We start from the raw sequence: 21,371 nt of genomic DNA, 5'->3' as shown, positions 1-21,371 counted from the left end.
TAACGGTTAGTGAAATAGCATAGGGACGGACTGGTTGAAGTCCTGGTTTGTAACGGTTAGTGAAATAGCATAGGGACGGACTGGTTGAAGTCCTGGTTTGTAACGGTTAGTGAAATAGCATAGGGACGGACTGGTTGAAGTCCTGGTTTTGTAACGGTTAGTGAAATAGCATAGGGACGGACTGGTTGAAGTCCTGGTTTGTAACGGTTAGTGAAATAGCATACGGACGGACTGGTTGAAGTCCTGGTTTGTAACGGTTAGTGAAATAGCATAGGGACGGACTGGTTGAAGTCCTGGTTTGTAACGGTTAGTGAAATAGCATAGGGACGGAGTGGTTGAAGTCCTGGTTTGTAACGGTTAGTGAAATAGCATAGGGACGGACTGGTTGAAGTCCTGGTTTGTAACGGTTAGTGAAATAGCATAGGGACGGACTGGTTGAAGTCCTGGTTTGTAACGGTTAGTGAAATAGCATAGGGACGGACTGGTTGAAGTCCTGGTTTGTAACGGTTAGTGAAATAGCATAGGGACGGACTGGTTGAAGTCCTGGTTTGTAACGGTTAGTGAAATAGCATAGGGACGGACTGGTTGAAGTCCTGGTTTGTAACGGTTAGTGAAATAGCATAGGGACGGACTGGTTGAAGTCCTGGTTTGTAACGGTTAGTGAAATAGCATAGGGACGGACTGGTTGAAGTCCTGGTTTGTAACGGTTAGTGAAATAGCATAGGGACGGACTGGTTGAAGTCCTGGTTTGTAACGGTTAGTGAAATAGCATAGGGACGGACTGGTTGAAGTCCTGGTTTGTAACGGTTAGTGAAATAGCATAGGGACGGACTGGTTGAAGTCCTGGTTTGTAACGGTTAGTGAAATAGCATAGGGACGGACTGGTTGAAGTCCTGGTTTGTAACGGTTAGTGAAATAGCATAGGGACGGACTGGTTGAAGTCCTGGTTTGTAACGGTTAGTGAAATAGCATAGGGACGGACTGGTTGAAGTCCTGGTTTGTAACGGTTAGTGAAATAGCATAGGGACGGACTGGTTGAAGTCCTGGTTTGTAACGGTTAGTGAAATAGCATAGCGGACGGACTGGTTGAAGTCCTGGTTTGTAACGGTTAGTGAAATAGCATAGGGACGGACTGGTTGAAGTCCTGGTTTGTAACGGTTAGTGAAATAGCATAGGGACGGACTGGTTGAAGTCCTGGTTTGTAACGGTTAGTGAAATAGCATAGGGACGGACTGGTTGAAGTCCTGGTTTGTAACGGTTAGTGAAATAGCATAGGGACGGACTGGTTGAAGTCCTGGTTTGTAACGGTTAGTGAAATAGCATAGGGACGGACTGGTTGAAGTCCTGGTTTGTAACGGTTAGTGAAATAGCATAGGGACGGACTGGTTGAAGTCCTGGTTTGTAACGGTTAGTGAAATAGCATAGGGACGGACTGGTTGAAGTCCTGGTTTGTAACGGTTAGTGAAATAGCATAGGGACGGAGTGGTTGAAGTCCTGGTTTGTAACGGTTAGTGAAATAGCATAGGGACGGACTGGTTGAAGTCCTGGTTTGTAACGGTTAGTGAAATAGCATACGGACGGACTGGTTGAAGTCCTGGTTTGTAACGGTTAGTGAAATAGCATAGGGACGGACTGGTTGAAGTCCTGGTTTGTAACGGTTAGTGAAATAGCATAGGGACGGACTGGTTGAAGTCCTGGTTTGTAACGGTTAGTGAAATAGCATAGGGACGGACTGGTTGAAGTCCTGGTTTGTAACGGTTAGTGAAATAGCATAGGGACGGACTGGTTGAAGTCCTGGTTTGTAACGGTTAGTGAAATAGCATAGGGACGGACTGGTTGAAGTCCTGGTTTGTAACGGTTAGTGAAATAGCATAGGGACGGACTGGTTGAAGTCCTGGTTTGTAACGGTTAGTGAAATAGCATAGGGACGGACTGGTTGAAGTCCTGGTTTGTAACGGTTAGTGAAATAGCATAGGGACGGACTGGTTGAAGTCCTGGTTTGTAACGGTTAGTGAAATAGCATAGGGACGGACTGGTTGAAGTCCTGGTTTGTAACGGTTAGTGAAATAGCATAGGGACGGACTGGTTGAAGTCCTGGTTTGTAACGGTTAGTGAAATAGCATAGGGACGGACTGGTTGAAGTCCTGGTTTGTAACGGTTAGTGAAATAGCATAGGGACGGACTGGTTGAAGTCCTGGTTTGTAACGGTTAGTGAAATAGCATAGGGACGGACTGGTTGAAGTCCTGGTTTGTAACGGTTAGTGAAATAGCATAGGGACGGACTGGTTGAAGTCCTGGTTTGTAACGGTTAGTGAAATAGCATAGGGACGGACTGGTTGAAGTCCTGGTTTGTAACGGTTAGTGAAATAGCATAGGGACGGAGTGGTTGAAGTCCTGGTTTGTAACGGTTAGTGAAATAGCATAGGGACGGACTGGTTGAAGTCCTGGTTTGTAACGGTTAGTGAAATAGCATAGGGACGGACTGGTTGAAGTCCTGGTTTGTAACGGTTAGTGAAATAGCATAGGGACGGACTGGTTGAAGTCCTGGTTTGTAACGGTTAGTGAAATAGCATAGGGACGGACTGGTTGAAGTCCTGGTTTGTAACGGTTAGTGAAATAGCATAGGGACGGACTGGTTGAAGTCCTGGTTTGTAACGGTTAGTGAAATAGCATAGGGACGGACTGGTTGAAGTCCTGGTTTGTAACGGTTAGTGAAATAGCATAGGGACGGACTGGTTGAAGTCCTGGTTTGTAACGGTTAGTGAAATAGCATAGGGACGGACTGGTTGAAGTCCTGGTTTGTAACGGTTAGTGAAATAGCATAGGGACGGACTGGTTGAAGTCCTGGTTTGTAACGGTTAGTGAAATAGCATAGGGACGGACTGGTTGAAGTCCTGGTTTGTAACGGTTAGTGAAATAGCATAGGGACGGACTGGTTGAAGTCCTGGTTTGTAACGGTTAGTGAAATAGCATAGGGACGGAGTGGTTGAAGTCCTGGTTTGTAACGGTTAGTGAAATAGCATAGGGACGGACTGGTTGAAGTCCTGGTTTGTAACGGTTAGTGAAATAGCATAGGGACGGACTGGTTGAAGTCCTGGTTTGTAACGGTTAGTGAAATAGCATAGGGACGGACTGGTTGAAGTCCTGGTTTGTAACGGTTAGTGAAATAGCATAGGGACGGAGTGGTTGAAGTCCTGGTTTGTAACGGTTAGTGAAATAGCATAGGGACGGACTGGTTGAAGTCCTGGTTTGTAACGGTTAGTGAAATAGCATAGGGACGGACTGGTTGAAGTCCTGGTTTGTAACGGTTAGTGAAATAGCATAGGGACGGAGTGGTTGAAGTCCTGGTTTGTAACGGTTAGTGAAATAGCATACGGACGGACTGGTTGAAGTCCTGGTTTGTAACGGTTAGTGAAATAGCATAGGGACGGACTGGTTGAAGTCCTGGTTTGTAACGGTTAGTGAAATAGCATAGGGACGGACTGGTTGAAGTCCTGGTTTGTAACGGTTAGTGAAATAGCATAGGGACGGACTGGTTGAAGTCCTGGTTTGTAACGGTTAGTGAAATAGCATAGGGACGGACTGGTTGAAGTCCTGGTTTGTAACGGTTAGTGAAATAGCATAGGGACGGACTGGTTGAAGTCCTGGTTTGTAACGGTTAGTGAAATAGCATAGGGACGGAGTGGTTGAAGTCCTGGTTTGTAACGGTTAGTGAAATAGCATAGGGACGGACTGGTTGAAGTCCTGGTTTGTAACGGTTAGTGAAATAGCATACGGACGGACTGGTTGAAGTCCTGGTTTGTAACGGTTAGTGAAATAGCATAGGGACGGACTGGTTGAAGTCCTGGTTTGTAACGGTTAGTGAAATAGCATAGGGACGGACTGGTTGAAGTCCTGGTTTGTAACGGTTAGTGAAATAGCATACGGACGGACTGGTTGAAGTCCTGGTTTGTAACGGTTAGTGAAATAGCATACGGACGGACTGGTTGAAGTCCTGGTTTGTAACGGTTAGTGAAATAGCATAGGGACGGACTGGTTGAAGTCCTGGTTTGTAACGGTTAGTGAAATAGCATAGGGACGGAGTGGTTGAAGTCCTGGTTTGTAACGGTTAGTGAAATAGCATAGGGACGGACTGGTTGAAGTCCTGGTTTGTAACGGTTAGTGAAATAGCATAGGGACGGACTGGTTGAAGTCCTGGTTTGTAACGGTTAGTGAAATAGCATAGGGACGGACTGGTTGAAGTCCTGGTTTGTAACGGTTAGTGAAATAGCATAGGGACGGACTGGTTGAAGTCCTGGTTTGTAACGGTTAGTGAAATAGCATAGGGACGGACTGGTTGAAGTCCTGGTTTGTAACGGTTAGTGAAATAGCATAGGGACGGACTGGTTGAAGTCCTGGTTTGTAACGGTTAGTGAAATAGCATAGGGACGGACTGGTTGAAGTCCTGGTTTGTAACGGTTAGTGAAATAGCATAGGGACGGACTGGTTGAAGTCCTGGTTTGTAACGGTTAGTGAAATAGCATAGGGACGGACTGGTTGAAGTCCTGGTTTGTAACGGTTAGTGAAATAGCATAGGGACGGACTGGTTGAAGTCCTGGTTTGTAACGGTTAGTGAAATAGCATAGGGACGGACTGGTTGAAGTCCTGGTTTGTAACGGTTAGTGAAATAGCATAGGGACGGACTGGTTGAAGTCCTGGTTTGTAACGGTTAGTGAAATAGCATAGGGACGGAGTGGTTGAAGTCCTGGTTTGTAACGGTTAGTGAAATAGCATAGGGACGGACTGGTTGAAGTCCTGGTTTGTAACGGTTAGTGAAATAGCATAGGGACGGAGTGGTTGAAGTCCTGGTTTGTAACGGTTAGTGAAATAGCATAGGGACGGACTGGTTGAAGTCCTGGTTTGTAACGGTTAGTGAAATAGCATAGGGACGGACTGGTTGAAGTCCTGGTTTGTAACGGTTAGTGAAATAGCATAGGGACGGACTGGTTGAAGTCCTGGTTTGTAACGGTTAGTGAAATAGCATAGGGACGGACTGGTTGAAGTCCTGGTTTGTAACGGTTAGTGAAATAGCATAGGGACGGACTGGTTGAAGTCCTGGTTTGTAACGGTTAGTGAAATAGCATAGGGACGGACTGGTTGAAGTCCTGGTTTGTAACGGTTAGTGAAATAGCATAGGGACGGACTGGTTGAAGTCCTGGTTTGTAACGGTTAGTGAAATAGCATAGGGACGGACTGGTTGAAGTCCTGGTTTGTAACGGTTAGTGAAATAGCATAGGGACGGACTGGTTGAAGTCCTGGTTTGTAACGGTTAGTGAAATAGCATAGGGACGGAGTGGTTGAAGTCCTGGTTTGTAACGGTTAGTGAAATAGCATAGGGACGGACTGGTTGAAGTCCTGGTTTGTAACGGTTAGTGAAATAGCATAGGGACGGACTGGTTGAAGTCCTGGTTTGTAACGGTTAGTGAAATAGCATAGGGACGGACTGGTTGAAGTCCTGGTTTGTAACGGTTAGTGAAATAGCATAGGGACGGACTGGTTGAAGTCCTGGTTTGTAACGGTTAGTGACAGTAGATTGCAGAGGGATTCACATACAGTTCAGAGACAAATTATAATGTAAACATTTATCCCAAAAACAAAAGATGTAGCGTCTACTTCTTCTATTAGTGTTTTATTTTGTTATCCACCCTCTGGTATCTTTCAATACTCATGCAAATATATATATATATATATATTTAAATATATATACAGTATATATGTACACAACCATTGAAAAGCAAAAAAAAAAATGTGTCCATTAAAATAACATCAAATTGATCAGAAATACAGTGTAGACATTGTTGATGTTGTAAATGACTATTGTAGCTGGAAACGGCTGATTTTTAATAGAATATCTACATAGGCGTACAGAGGCCCATTATCAGCAACCATCACTCCTGTGTTCCAATGGCACGTTGTGTTAGCTAATCCAAGTTTATCATTTTAAAAAAGGCTAATTGATCATTAGAAAAGCCATTTTGCAATTATGTTAGCACAGCTGAAAACTGTTGTTCTGATTAAAGAAGCAATAAAACTGTCCTTCTTTTAGACTAGTTGAGTATCTGGAGCATCAGCATTTGTGGGTTCGATTACAGGCTCAAAATGGCCTGAAACAAAGAACTTTCTTCTGAAACGCGTCAGTCTATTCTTGTTCTGAGAAATGAAGGCTATTCCATGCGAGAAATTGCCAAGAAACTGAAGATATTGTACAACACTGTGTACTACTCCCTTCACAGAACAGCGCAAACTGGCTCCAACCAGAATAGAAAGAGGAGTGGGAGGCCCCGGTGCACAAATGAGCAAGAAGACAAGTACATTAGAGTGTCTAGTTTTGAGAAACAGACGCCTCACAAGTCCTCAACTGGCAGCTTCATTAAATAGTACCCGCAAAACTCCAGTCTCAACGTCGACAGTGAAGAGGGCGACTCCGGGATGCTGGCCTTCTAGGCAGAGTTACAATAGAAAAAGACAAATCTTCTGTTTTTGTTAAAAAGTTGACAGATGGGCCTGGAGAAATGTAACCACTTTGAGATTAATAGACAGAGCTATAGATGTAAGGACTGACCGTCCATGAGATCAACATCATTGTTATGACCATGTTTTGAAGCTATACACTGTTTGTTTACATTTACAATGTTTACAAAACATTGGAGTAAAACAAGCTTATATGTTGGGTTGTCATGGAGTGTGACTGTTGAACTAAAGATCATAAGGCTTTTATACGTTATATTCTTCAACAATCAATATATATATAATTTATATATAATTTATATATATTTATATATAATTTATAAGTCCAGAAATGGATGTAGCAACTACAGATTGCCCCTTTAAGTCTATCAGAAGTGTTCAACTTTGAGCATGTGTCTATTAGGTCTGTAGATTTTTATTTTATTATATCAGCATGAATTAGATTGATCAATAATAAAATCCACACTGTTATTCTATTGGCTGGGATCCACACTGTTATTCTATTGGCTGGGATCCACACTGTTATTCTATTGGCTGGGATCCACACTGTTATTCTATTGGCTGGGATCCACACTGTTATTCTATTGGCTGGGATCCACACTGTTATTCTATTGGCTTGGATCCACACTGTTATTCTATCGGCTTGGATCCACACTGTTATTCTATTGGCTTGGATCCACACTGTTATTCTATTGGCTGGGATCCACACTGTTATTCTATTGGCTGGGATCCACACTGTTATTCTATTGGCTTGGATCCACACTGTTATTCTATTGGCTGGGATCCACACTGTTATTCTATTGGCTGGGATCCACACTGTTATTCTATTGGCTTGGATCCACACTGTTATTCTATTGGCTGGGATCCACACTGTTACTCCATCGGCTTGGATCCACACTGTTATTCTATTGGCTGGGATCCACACTGTTATTCTATTGGCTGGGATCCACACTGTTATTCTATTGGCTGGGATCCACACTGTTATTCTATTGGCTGGGATCCACACTGTTATTCTATTGGCTGGGATCCACACTGTTATTCTATTGGCTGGGATCCACACTGTTATTCTATTGGCTGGGATCCACACTGTTATTCTATTGGCTGGGATCCACACTGTTATTCTATTGGCTTGGATCCACACTGTTATTCTATTGGCTGGGATCCACACTGTTACTCCATCGGCTTGGATCCACACTGTTATTCTATTGGCTGGGATCCACACTGTTATTCTATTGGCTGGGATCCACACTGTTATTCCATCGGCTGGGATCCACACTGTTATTCTATTGGCTGGGATCCACACTGTTATTCTATTGGCTGGGATCCACACTGTTATTCTATTGGCTTGGATCCACACTGTTACTCCATCGGCTGGGATCCACACTGTTACTCCATCGGCTGGGATCTGCACTATGCAGCTGTTGCAAGAGCACCATTTTTCACTGGCTGTCCACCGGTTTCAAAAACAATGATTGACAGGCAGCTTAATACACTTCTTGAATTCAACCGTTATTGGGGTTTAAATACACATTTAGATTTGTCAACAGCCGTATCCACAACAACCACAATCCGTAAGATGTAAATAGCTAAATGAGAGAGCAGCAGTGTGATTCACATCAAGATATCAATAATAAGTGGTATCCGTATCGCTGTAGACTACAACCACTGATGTCATCCTTAACCTCCAAGCGTTTATTCAAATTGGAAAAATCTTTGGATGTCGACAGCAGTCTCACCATTGGAAGACTTGGACTGCAGCCCACAAAAACCTATTCGAGCTCTTTTCCCCCGCGATCCATCAAACACATTTGGTGAGTCATCATAGCGGTCTCTGATTGGTGGTCTGACTCGCTCAGATGGAACAAACGTAAATATGCGCCTTTTTTCAATGTTGATTTGAATGTTATTGAGAAAACAGATAATTGTCAAATATTTTTTTTTTGGGGGGGGGGGAAATTCTTTCTGAATTTCAAAGTAATCCTCAAAGTAATCATCTACTTTTTCAAAAGTTTCTGTAATCTGATTACAATATTGATGCTGGTAATTTAACGGATTACAGTTACTATTTTTTGTAATCCCTTACTCCCCAACCCTGATAAAGGGGGTGTCCATCTCAATGCCATTGGACGAATCCCGGGAACATATTCCAGTCTGTCCTAGCGAAACAGTCCTGTAGCGTAGCATCCGCGTCGTCGGACCACTTCCGTATTGAGGCGAGTCACTGGTACTTCCTGGTTTGAGTTTTTGCTTGTTACATTTATTAAATGAACACCGAAAACAAAACAAATACAAACGAAAACCGTAACGTTCAGTAGGGCTACACAGCACAGTACCAAAAACAAGATCCCACAATCTAAAGGTGGATAAAAAGGGCTGCCTAAGTATGATCCCCAATCAGAGACAACGATAGACAGCTGCCTCTGATTGGGAACAATACCCGGCCAACAAAGAAATAGAAAACATAGATTGCCCACCCTAGTCACACCCTGACCTAACCAAATAGAGAATAAAAGGGATCTCTAAGGTCAGGGCGTGACAGTGTCTCTGTGTGTGGAGTAAAGGTGGTCTAGAGTATCCGCAAAAATTCACGTCACCTCTGTCATAGACTGGTCTCCCCCTGACTACCTGACCTCAACACCATCACAGACTGGTCTCCCCCTGCTCCGACCTCAACACCATCACAGACTGGTCTCCCCCTGACTACCTGACCTCAGCACCATCACAGACTGGTCTCCCCCTGACTACCTGACCTCAACACCATCACAGACTGGTCTCCCCCTGACTACCTGACCTCAGTACCATCACAGACTGGTCTCCCCCTGACTACCTGACCTCAACACCATCACAGACTGGTCTCCCCCTGACCTCAGCACCATCACAGACTGGTCTCCCCCTGACCTCAACACCATCAGAGACTGGTCTCCCCCTGTCTGCCAGACCTCAACACCATCACAGACTGGTCTCCCCCTGTCTGCCAGACCTCAGCACCATCACAGACTGGTCTCCCCCTGACTACCTGACCTCAACACCATCACAGACTGGTCTCCCCCTGACTGCCTGACCTCAACACCATCACAGACTGGTCTCCCCCTGACCTCAACACCATCACAGACTGGTCTCCCCCTGACCTCAACACCATCACAGACTGGTCTCCCCCAGACTACGTGACCTCAACACCATCACAGACTGGTCTCCCCCTGAATACCTGACCTCAACACCATCACAGACTGGTCTCCCCCTGACTACCTGACCTCAGCACCATCACAGACTGGTCTCCCCCTGTCTGCCAGACCTCAGCACCATCACAGACTGGTCTACCCCTGACCTCAACACCATCACAGACTGGTCTCCCCCTGGCCTCAACACCATCACAGACTGGTCTCCCCCTGTCTACCTGACCTCAACACCATCACAGACTGGTCTCCCCCTGACTACCTGACCTCAGCACCATCACAGACTGGTCTCCCCCTGACTACCTGACCTCAACACCATCACAGACTGGTCTCCCCCTGACTACCTGACCTCAGCACCATCACAGACTGGTCTCCCCCTGTCTGCCAGACCTCAGCACCATCACAGACTGGTCTCCCCCTGTCTGCCAGACCTCAACACCATCACAGACTGGTCTCCCCCTGACTACCTGACCTCAGCACCATCACAGACTGGTCTCCCCCTGTCTGCCAGACCTCAGCACCATCACAGACTGGTCTCCCCCTGTCTGCCAGACCTCAACACCATCACAGACTGGTCTCCCCCTGACCTCAACACCATCACAGACTGGTGTCCCCCTGACCTCAACACCATCACAGACTGGTCTCCCCCTGACTACCTGACCTCAACACCATCACAGACTGGTCTCCCCCTGACCTCAACACCATCACAGACTGGTCTCCCCCTGACCTCAACACCATCACAGACTGGTCTCCCCCTGACCTCAACACCATCACAGACTGGTCTCCCCCTGCTCCTGACCTCAACACCATCACAGACTGGTCTCCCCCTGACCTCAACACCATCACAGACTGGTCTCCCCCTGACCTCAACACCATCACAGACTGGTCTCCCCCTGACCTCAACACCATCACAGACTGGTCTCCCCCTGACTACCTGACCTCAACACCATCACAGACTGGTCTCCCCGCTCCTGACCTCAACACCATCACAGACTGGTCTCCCCCTGACCTCAACACCATCACAGACTGGTCTCCCCCTGACTGCCTGACCTCAACACCATCACAGACTGGTCTCCCCCTGACCTCAACACCATCACAGACTGGTCTCCCCCTGACCTCAACACCATCACAGACTGGTCTCCCCCAGACCTCAACACCATCACAGACTGGTCTCCCCCAGACCTCAACACTATCACAGACTGGTCTCCCCCTGTCTGCCTGACCTCAACACCATCACAGACTGGTCTCCCCCTGACCTCAACACCATCACAGACTGGTCTCCCCCTGACCTCAACACCATCACAGACTGGTCTCCCCCTGACTACCTGACCTCAGACACCATCACAGACTGGTCTCCCCCTGACCTCAACACCATCACAGACTGGTCTCCCCTCTGACCTCAACACCATCACAGACTGGTCTCCCCCTGACCTCAACACCATCACAGACTGGTCTCCCCCTGACTACCTGACCTCAACACCATCACAGACTGGTCTCCCCCTGACCTCAGCACCATCACAGACTGGTCTCCCCCTGACCTCAACACCATCAGAGACTGGTCTCCCCCTGTCTGCCAGACCTCAACACCATCACAGACTGGTCTCCCCCTGTCTGCCAGACCTCAGCACCATCACAGACTGGTCTCCCCCTGACTACCTGACCTCAACACCATCACAGACTGGTCTCCCCCTGGCTGCCTGACCTCAGCACCATCACAGACTGGTCTCCCCCTGACCTCAACACCATCACAGACTGGTCTCCCCCTGACTACCTGACCTCAGCACCATCACAGACTGGTCTCCCCCTGACTACCTGACCTCAGCACCATCACAGACTGGTCTCCCCCTGACCTCAACACCATCACAGACTGGTCTCCCCCTGACTACCTGACCTCAGCACCATCACAGACTGGTCTCCCCCTGACCTCAACACCATCACAGACTGGTCTCCCCCTGACCTCAGCACCATCACAGACTGGTCTCCCCCTGTCTGCCTGACCTCAACACCATCACAGACTGGTCTCCCCCTGACCTCAACACCATCACAGACTGGTGTCCCCCTGACCTCAACACCATCACAGACTGGTCTCCCCCAGACCTCAACACCATCACAGACTGGTCTCCCCCAGACCTCAACACTATCACAGACTGGTCTCCCCCTGTCTGCCTGACCTCAACACCATCACAGACTGGTCTCCCCCTGACCTCAACACCATCACAGACTGGTCTCCCCCTGACCTCAACACCATCACAGACTGGTCTCCCCCTGACCTCAACACCATCACAGACTGGTCTCCCCTTGACCTCAACACCATCACAGACTGGTCTCCCCCTGACCTCAACACCATCACAGACTGGTCTCCCCCTGACTACCTGACCTCAACACCATCACAGACTGGTCTCCCCCTGACTACCTGACCTCAACACCATCACAGACTGGTCTCCCCCTGACTACCTGACCTCAACACCATCACAGACTGGTCTCCCCCTGACCTCAGCACCATCACAGACTGGTCTCCCCCTGACCTCAACACCATCACAGACTGGTCTCCCCCTGTCTGCCAGACCTCAACACCATCACAGACTGGTCTCCCCCTGTCTGCCAGACCTCAGCACCATCACAGACTGGTCTCCCCCTGTCTGCCAGACCTCAACACCATCACAGACTGGTCTCCCCCTGGCTGCCTGACCTCAGCACCATCACAGACTGGTCTCCCCCTGTCTGCCAGACCTCAACACCATCACAGACTGGTCTCCCCCTGTCTGCCTGACCTCAGCACCATCACAGACTGGTCTCCCCCTGACTACCTGACCTCAACACCATCACAGACTGGTCTCCCCCTGACTGCCTGACCTCAACACCATCACAGACTGGTCTCCCCCTGACCTCAACACCATCACAGACTGGTCTCCCCCTGACTACCTGACCTCAGCACCATCACAGACTGGTCTCCCCCTGACCTCAACACCATCACAGACTGGTCTCCCCCATGACCTCAACACCATCACAGACTGGTCTCCCCCTGACTACCTGACCTCAGCACCATCACAGACTGGTCTCCCCCTGTCTACCAGACCCTGCTGAGATCCCGGTCACCATCTGATCCTCCTAAAATGACGCATCACAAAGAATTACCTTGGTGTACATTTTTAAACATTATATTATCCAAGAATAGAATAAACGGTTGAATAATTGAAATGACCATTATTCCCTGATCCCAGACTGTAGCTTTAAACTGCTGTCCTGTAGATCTACCCATCAATTCAAGATGGCACTTTGGTATCATTCACTGATATTGTTAATATAGGCCTACTGCAGAAATCACCTGAGCTCCGTAGACTGGTCTGTCTGACCCTGCTGGTAGTCCTGTCCCCAATCTGATCCTGCTCAGACATGATGAGCACAGTGTTGTGTACTTCAGGATTATATTTTATTTTGTTGTTCCAGAGATTATTTGGAAAAACTGTCTTCTTTCTGCTTTGTATGTGTTAGCCTAAATATTGTATTTTTAAAAAAAAAGCACGTCTTTTTTTAATCGCATGATTCCCAGAATTCACTGCTTCAACTTCAGTAGCCGACCCTCTCCTAGTTGGGAGTGAGAGTTCCTAGTGTGCCTAGTGAGTGTGTTCCCATTGAAATAGAGTATACTGCCTGTATGGGTGGAGAATCACATGACAGTTAACTTGAATATGAAATTAACTTCAATATGATTAGACTGTACTTTTTTTACTACAGTGTCTGTAAATAAATATTGATAATAGAAAGAAGCGGATGGCGCTCAACTAACGTGAGTCAAAGTGCAATCAAAAAATGTTTATTTAAAAAAAAAAATCATAATTGAAAAGGAAAAAAGGCACGACGCACAGAGACTACGATGGTGAGCGAGCGTTGCGCCAAAGGGGGGTACTACTTCGGTTGTTAGAAGTGGGAGGGACTTACATTATTTTGAATAAAAAAAATTCCAGTCGGATAAACACTCCGAACAGCCTACCGACCAATCGGAGGCGTCCACATGGTCCTAAAGCACACCGTTGCCTCGTTTGATAAAATGGGGGGGACGACAACAAAAATGCAATTACAGAATGTGTGTGTGTGGGGGGGAAGGGAGTGGGGGTAATCAATAAATATTGGGTAATAAATATTGATGACCCATTTATTTTGTCTCTGACTGCAAATCGCCTCCTAAAAAGGTAGGATATATCCTATAGGACTATGCAAAACGTAGCAAGCTTCGCTGTCATCATTCTCGCTGCTTCCAGTTCAGTAGCCATGCATGCGAGATCAGATGTGCATGTGAAATAGAGTAGAAATAGAGTAGACTATAGCCTATGTATAAATGAGCGGAGAAGCACGGGGCAGTTATCTTTCCAAGGAAATGTACTTCCTGAATAGGCCTATGATTGGACTATAGTTTACTACATTACCTAGAAATAGGGCTAAATATTGATCACCCATATTTCTCTGTCTGAAAGTCTTCCCTGTCCTTAAAGAGGTAGAAGCCTCTCCGAACTCTGCTCTCTTCAAACTACATCTAACTTATTGGCTGTAACGGCTGTCTTTCGAGAGAGTGGAAGCAGCGTGGGTAGTGCTCATCATGAATTTATTAAAAGATCGAACACTTTAAACACAAAAAGGCAAGAAACCGACAGCCAAACAGTTCTGTCAGGTGCAAAAACACTAAACGGAAAATATTACCCACAAAGGAAAAACAGGCACTTATGTGTGACACCCAATCAGCAACAACCAACAACAGCTGTGCCTGATTGGAAGCCACACACGGCCAAAATCAACGGGGCCGTTACATTGGCTGATAAAGGGAGAATCTCTGGTAATTTAATCTATTTCTTATTAAGTTATTTATGGATTTGCCCTTTTAAACAGCTGCATATTATCAAGATGTCAAAGTGTCGCCAACAAAAAAAAGGTCAACAATAGGTCTATAGCAAATGCAGAATATGGTATTCATTTATCACCTGTAAATAGCCCTCTTTAGTTGTGCTCAAAGCCATTCCATTCCAAGCAGCATGTATTTTTCAACATGAATCAATGTGCCCAATCAGCCGTCCGTAACAGCACAATCATAAACAACAGAGTAGAGCTGGCTAATAAGTCCTTCGTTTTTGGGGGTCATGCTCAGGTAAAACAATTTGGCTAATCTATACTTCCATATTTCCAAGTCCTATTCTTAAAGATCAAAGGGGTATAACATTTATTGGAATGACTGGAATTCTGATAGACTTTGGCTTTTAATGTAAAAGATATAATTTAATCATATTTATTGTATGTAGTAGGAAACGATGGGTTAATGGAACATCCTAATATGGCCAGCTGTGTAAACCTTAACAATGATTTATCCTGCAATAGATGTTCAATCAATAGATGTTGTTCAATTTGTAACATACATCATTTTACCAAGGATTCTAGAATCTTAGCTTTGAAATGTGGTGCTATTGGTTAAGATTCCCGACCTGATGGAGTGGCAGCACCGACTTATTACTGAGATCGCTACTATCCCCGACCTGATGGAGTGGCAGCACCGGCTTATTACGGAGATCGCTACTATCCCCGACCTGACGGAGTGGCAGCACCGGCTTATTATTGAGATCACTACTATCCCCGACCTGATGGAGTGGCAGCACCGGCTTATTACTGAGATCGAGACTATCCCTGACCTGATGGAGTGGCAGCACCGGCTTATTACTGAGATCACTACTATCCCCGACCTGATGGAGTGGCAGCACCGGCTTATTACTGAGATCACTACTATCCCTGACCTGATGGAGTAGCAGCACCGGCTTATTACTGAGATCACTACTATCCCCGACCTGATGGAGTAGCAGCACCGGCTTATTACTGAGATCACTACTATCCCCGACCTGATGGAGTGACAGCACCGGCTTATTACTGAGATCGCTACTATCCCTGACCTGATGGAGTGGCAGCACCGGCTTATTACTGAGATCACTACTATCCCCGACCTGATGGAGTGGCAGCACCGGCTTATTACTGAGATCACTACTATCCCTGACCTGATGGAGTAGCAGCACCGGCTTATTACTGAGATCACTACTATCCCTGACCTGATGGAGTAGCAGCACCGGCTTATTACTGAGATCGCTACTATCCCCGACCTGATGGAGTGGCAGCACCGGCTTATTACTGAGATCGCTACTATCCCCGACCTGATGGAGTGGCAGCACCGGCTTATTACTGAGATGCTACTATCCCCGACCTGATGGAGTGGCAGCACCGGCTTATTACAGAGATCGCTACTATCCCCGACCTGATGGAGTGGCAGCACCGGCTTATTACTGAGATCGCTACTATCCCCGACCTGATGGAGTGGCAGCACCGGCTTATTACTGAGATCACTACTATCCCCGACCTGATGGAGTGGCAGCACCGGCTTATTACTGAGATCACTACTATCCCTGACCTGATGGAGTAGCAGCACCGGCTTATTACTGAGATCACTACTATCCCCGAACTGATGGAGTAGCAGCACCGGCTTATTACTGAGATCCCTACTATCCCCGACCTGATGGAGTGGCAGCACTGGCTTATTACTGAGATCACTACTATCCCTGACCTGATGGAGTAGCAGCACCGGCTTATTACTGAGATCGCTACTATCCCCGACCTGATGGAGTGGCAGCACCGGCTTATTACTGAGATCGCTAATATCCCTGACCTGATGGAGTGGCAGCACCGGCTTATTACTGAGATCACTACTATCCCCGACCTGATGGAGTGGCAGCACCGGCTTATTACTGAGATCACTACTATCCCCGACCTGATGGAGTGGCAGCACCGGCTTATTACTGAGATCACTACTATCCCTGACCTGATGGAGTAGCAGCACCGGCTTATTACTGAGATCGCTACTATCCCCGACCTGATGGAGTGGCAGCACCGGCTTATTACTGAGATCACTACTATCCCCGACCTGATGGAGTGGCAGCACCGGCTTATTACTGAGATCACTACTGTCCCCGACCTGATGGAGTAGCAGCACCGGCTTATTACTGAGATCACTACTATCCCCGACCTGATGGAGTGGCAGCACCGGCTTATTACTGAGATCACTACTATCCCCGACCTGATGGAGTGGCAGCACCGGCTTATTACTGAGATCACTACTATCCCCGACCTGATGGAGTAGCAGCACCGGCTTATTACTGAGATCACTACTATCCCCGACCTGATGGAGTGGCAGCACTGGCTTATTACTGAGATCACTACTATCCCTGACCTGATGGAGTAGCAGCACCGGCTTATTACTGAGATCACTACTATCCCCGACCTGATGGAGTAGCAGCACCGGCTTATTACTGAGATCACTACTATCCCCGACCTGATGGAGTGGCAGCACCGGCTTATTACTGAGATCACTACTATCCCTGACCTGATGGAGTAGCAGCACCGGCTTATTACTGAGATCGCTACTATCCCCGACCTGATGGAGTGGCAGCACCGGCTTATTACTGAGATCGCTACTATCCCCGACCTGACAGAGTAGCAGCACCGGCTTATTACTGAGATCACTACTATCCCCGACCTGACGGAGCGGCAGCACCGGCTTATTACTGAGATCACTACTATCCCCGACCTGACGGAGTGGCAGCACCGGCTTATTACTGAGATCACTACTATCCCCGACCTGACGGAGTGGCAGCACCGGCTTATTACTGAGATCACTACTATCCCCGACCTGATGGAGTGGCAGCACCGGTTTATTTCTATCCTTTTGGAATATTTCCAGATAACAATGTTACATTTCATAACTTCTTTAAACAATAAAAGCAAATTTACCAATATTTCTGAATATGGATATATAGCGTTTAGGAATGAAACTCTTCAGATCAATATAGAGCTAGATAAAAATTGGTTCTGATATTGAAGTCACAGATGGGTTAATTTTATCTTCACAATCAAACCACATCGGTTCAGAGATCTACTCTGTAAACCACTTCCTGACTGAGAAAACAGGATGGAGTGAGGTATGATGTAAACAACTGCTGCACAGTGGCGTGTCACACACTAGTAACGTAGATTGTTCTCTACAGAACACTCTGTTTACTCGACAGTGAGGGGAAAAAAGTATTTGATCCCCTGTTGATTTTGTACGTTTGCCCACTGACAAAGAAATGATCAGTCTATAATTTTAATGGTAGGTTTATTTGAAGGTGGTCCCGTGTGGCTCAGTTGGTAGAGCATGGTGTTTGCAACACCAGGGTTCTGGGTTTGATTCCCACGGGGGGACCAATACGGAAAAAAATGTATGAAATGTATGCATTCACTACTGTAAGTCGCTCTGGATAAGAGCGTCTGCTAAATGTCTAAAATGTAAATATAAATAATTTCTTTGTCAGTGGGCAAATGTACAAAATCAGTTACCCCTAGAAGCTTAACCTGGGTCAGATCCCAGATCTGTACTTGCTCTAAAAGCATGCGTTTGGTTTTACCAGCATTTAAGAGCAGTTGGAGGCCACGGAAAGGAGAGTTGTATGGCATTGAAGCTCGTTTGGAGGTTTGTTAACACAGTGTCCAAAGAAGGGCCAGAGGTATACAGAATGGTGTCGTCTGCGTAGAGGTGGATCAGGGAATCACCCGCAGCAAGAGCGATATCGTTGATATTTACAGAGAAAAGAGTCGGCCCGAGAATTGAACCCTGTGTTACCCCCATAGAGACTGCCAGAGGTCCGGACAACAGGCCCATCCGATTTTACACATTGAACTCCGTCTGCGAAGTAGTTGGTGAACCAGGCGAGGAAGTTAAAAGTTCCTAACCCACCAAACTAGCGTCCGGTCCAAGGGGGGGGGTGTACTTTCCTTACTACAGAAACAGGTTCCTACCCTCTATAACATGTCGTACTTACTAAACCCTCCTGTTTCCCCATACAGACAGACCTCTGTCCGTCCAGCGTGAATCTATCCACAGCAGAGTGTCCATCTCCTGCCCCGACAAGACAGGAGAAGATATGAGATTCCACCTCTCTTGGAACGAGACCCTCGTTCACACCACAGTGCTCAAGATTAACCAGATTCACACCAGAAACAACCAATCAGACACCTGGATCCAGTTCTACCTAGCTGAACAGAACCAGAACCACAATCTACCCAACCGCTATGTGTTCACGGTCAATGGATCAGGAATGTATACCTGTAGAGCGGACAAGCTGTGGCCACCCCCTTATGAAGAGGACTATGTTCACACTCTACTGATTGCAGGTAAGCGATTGAATACAAAGCATTTGCACTGCACAAATGAACGGACCTGGTCCCAGATCTGTAACAGAACCATACTATCCTAGCCTGGTCCCAGATCTATAACAGAACCATACTATCCTAGCCTGGTCCCAGATCTGTAACAGAACCATACTATCCTAGCCTGGTCCCAGATCTGTAACAGAACCATACTATCCTAGCCTGGTCCCAGATCTGTAACAGAACCATACTATCCTAGCCTGGTCCCAGATCTATAACAGAACCATACTATCCTAGCCTGGTCCCAGACCTGTAGCAGAACCATACTATCCTAGCCTGGTCCCAGATCTATAACAGAACCATACTATCCTAGCCTGGTCCCAGACCTATAACAGAACCATACTATCCTAGCCTGGTCCCAGATCTGTAACAGAACCATACTATCCTAGCCTGGTCCCAGATCTATAACAGAACCATACTATCCTAGCCTGGTCCCAGATCTATAACAGAACCATACAATCCTAGCCTGGTCCCAGACCTATAACAGAACCATACTATCCTAGCCTGGTCCCAGATCTATAACAGAACCATACTATCCTAGCCTGGTCCCAGACCTACATCACTAACAGAACCATACTATCCTAGCCTGGTCCCAGACCTATAACATCACTAACAGAACCATACAATCCTAGCCTGGTCCCAGATCTATAACAGAACCATACTATCCTAGCCTGGTCCCAGACCTGTAACAGAACCATACTATCCTAGCCTGGTCCCAGATCGATAACAGAACCATACTATCCTAGCCTGGTCCCAGATCTATAACAGAACCATACTATCCTAGCCTGGTCCCAGACCTACATCACTAACAGAACCATACTATCCTAGCCTGGTCCCAGATCTATAACAGAACCATACTATCCTAGCCTGGTCCCAGATCTATAACAGAACCATACTATCCTAGCCTGGTCCCAGACCTACATCACTAACAGAACCATACTATCCTAGCCTGGTCCCAGATCTATAACAGAACCATAATATCCTAGCCTGGTCGCAGATCTATAACAGAACCATACTATACTATCCTGGTCCTAGACCTGTAACAGAACCATACTATCCTAGCCTGGTACCAGATCTATAACAGAACCATACTATCGTAGCCTGGTCCCAGATCTATAACAGAACCATACTATCCTAGCCTGGTCCCAGATCTATAACAGAACCATACTATCCTAGCCTGGTACCAGATCTATAACAGAACCATACTATCCTAGCCTGGTCCCAGATCTATAACAGAACCATACTATCCTAGCCTGGTCCCAGACCTATAACAGAACCATACTATCCTAGCCTGGTCCCAGATCTATAACAGAACCATACTATCCTAGCCTGGTCCCAGATCTATAACAGAACCATACTATCCTAGCCTGGTCCCAGATCTATAACAGAACCATACTATCCTAGCCTGGTCCCAGATCTGTAACAGAACCATACTATCCTAGCCTGGTCCCAGATCTGTAACAGAACCATACTATCCTAGCCTGGTCCCAGATCTATAACAGAACCATACTATCCTAGCCTGGTCCCAGACCTGTAGCAGAACCATACTATCCTAGCCTGGTCCCAGATCTATAACAGAACCATACTATCCTAGCCTGGTCCCAGACCTATAACAGAACCATACTATCCTAGCCTGGTCCCAGATCTGTAACAGAACCATACTATCCTAGCCTGGTCCCAGATCTATAACAGAACCATACTATCCTAGCCTGGTCCCAGATCTATAACAGAACCATACAATCCTAGCCTGGTCCCAGACCTATAACAGAACCATACTATCCTAGCCTGGTCCCAGATCTATAACAGAACCATACTATCCTAGCCTGGTCCCAGACCTACATCACTAACAGAACCATACTATCCTAGCCTGGTCCCAGACCTATAACATCACTAACAGAACCATACAATCCTAGCCTGGTCCCAGATCTATAACAGAACCATACTATCCTAGCCTGGTCCCAGACCTGTAACAGAACCATACTATCCTAGCCTGGTCCCAGATCGATAACAGAACCATACTATCCTAGCCTGGTCCCAGATCTATAACAGAACCATACTATCCTAGCCTGGTCCCAGACCTACATCACTAACAGAACCATACTATCCTAGCCTGGTCCCAGATCTATAACAGAACCATACTATCCTAGCCTGGTCCCAGATCTATAACAGAACCATACTATCCTAGCCTGGTCCCAGACCTACATCACTAACAGAACCATACTATCCTAGCCTGGTCCCAGATCTATAACAGAACCATAATATCCTAGCCTGGTCGCAGATCTATAACAGAACCATACTATACTATCCTGGTCCTAGACCTGTAACAGAACCATACTATCCTAGCCTGGTACCAGATCTATAACAGAACCATACTATCGTAGCCTGGTCCCAGATCTATAACAGAACCATACTATCCTAGCCTGG

General features: G+C 46.7%; 1 protein-coding gene across 7 annotated transcripts in view; it reads left to right on the top strand.

Moving 5' to 3' along the window:
- Nucleotides 1-21,371, top strand: part of LOC106586939 (uncharacterized) — a 33,611-nt gene that overhangs the window by 5,253 nt on the left and 6,987 nt on the right. For all 7 annotated transcript variants that reach the window (XR_014382672.1, XR_014382670.1, XR_014382669.1 and 4 more), the window contains exon 2: nucleotides 18,585-18,911. Coding sequence is in view for 1 of the 7 variants with exons in the window: in XM_045707704.2 (XP_045563660.2) it covers nucleotides 18,585-18,911 (327 nt within the window). In the remaining 6 variants the exon portion in view is untranslated. The remainder of the gene's footprint in view (nucleotides 1-18,584; nucleotides 18,912-21,371) is intronic.

This window comes from Salmo salar, chromosome 25, assembly GCF_965601325.2.
Source record: "Salmo salar chromosome 25, fSalSal1, whole genome shotgun sequence".
NCBI classification, from domain to species: domain Eukaryota; kingdom Metazoa; phylum Chordata; class Actinopteri; order Salmoniformes; family Salmonidae; genus Salmo; species Salmo salar.
Note: the sequence above shows the minus strand (reverse complement) of the source record. Positions and strands in the feature narration are given on the sequence as shown.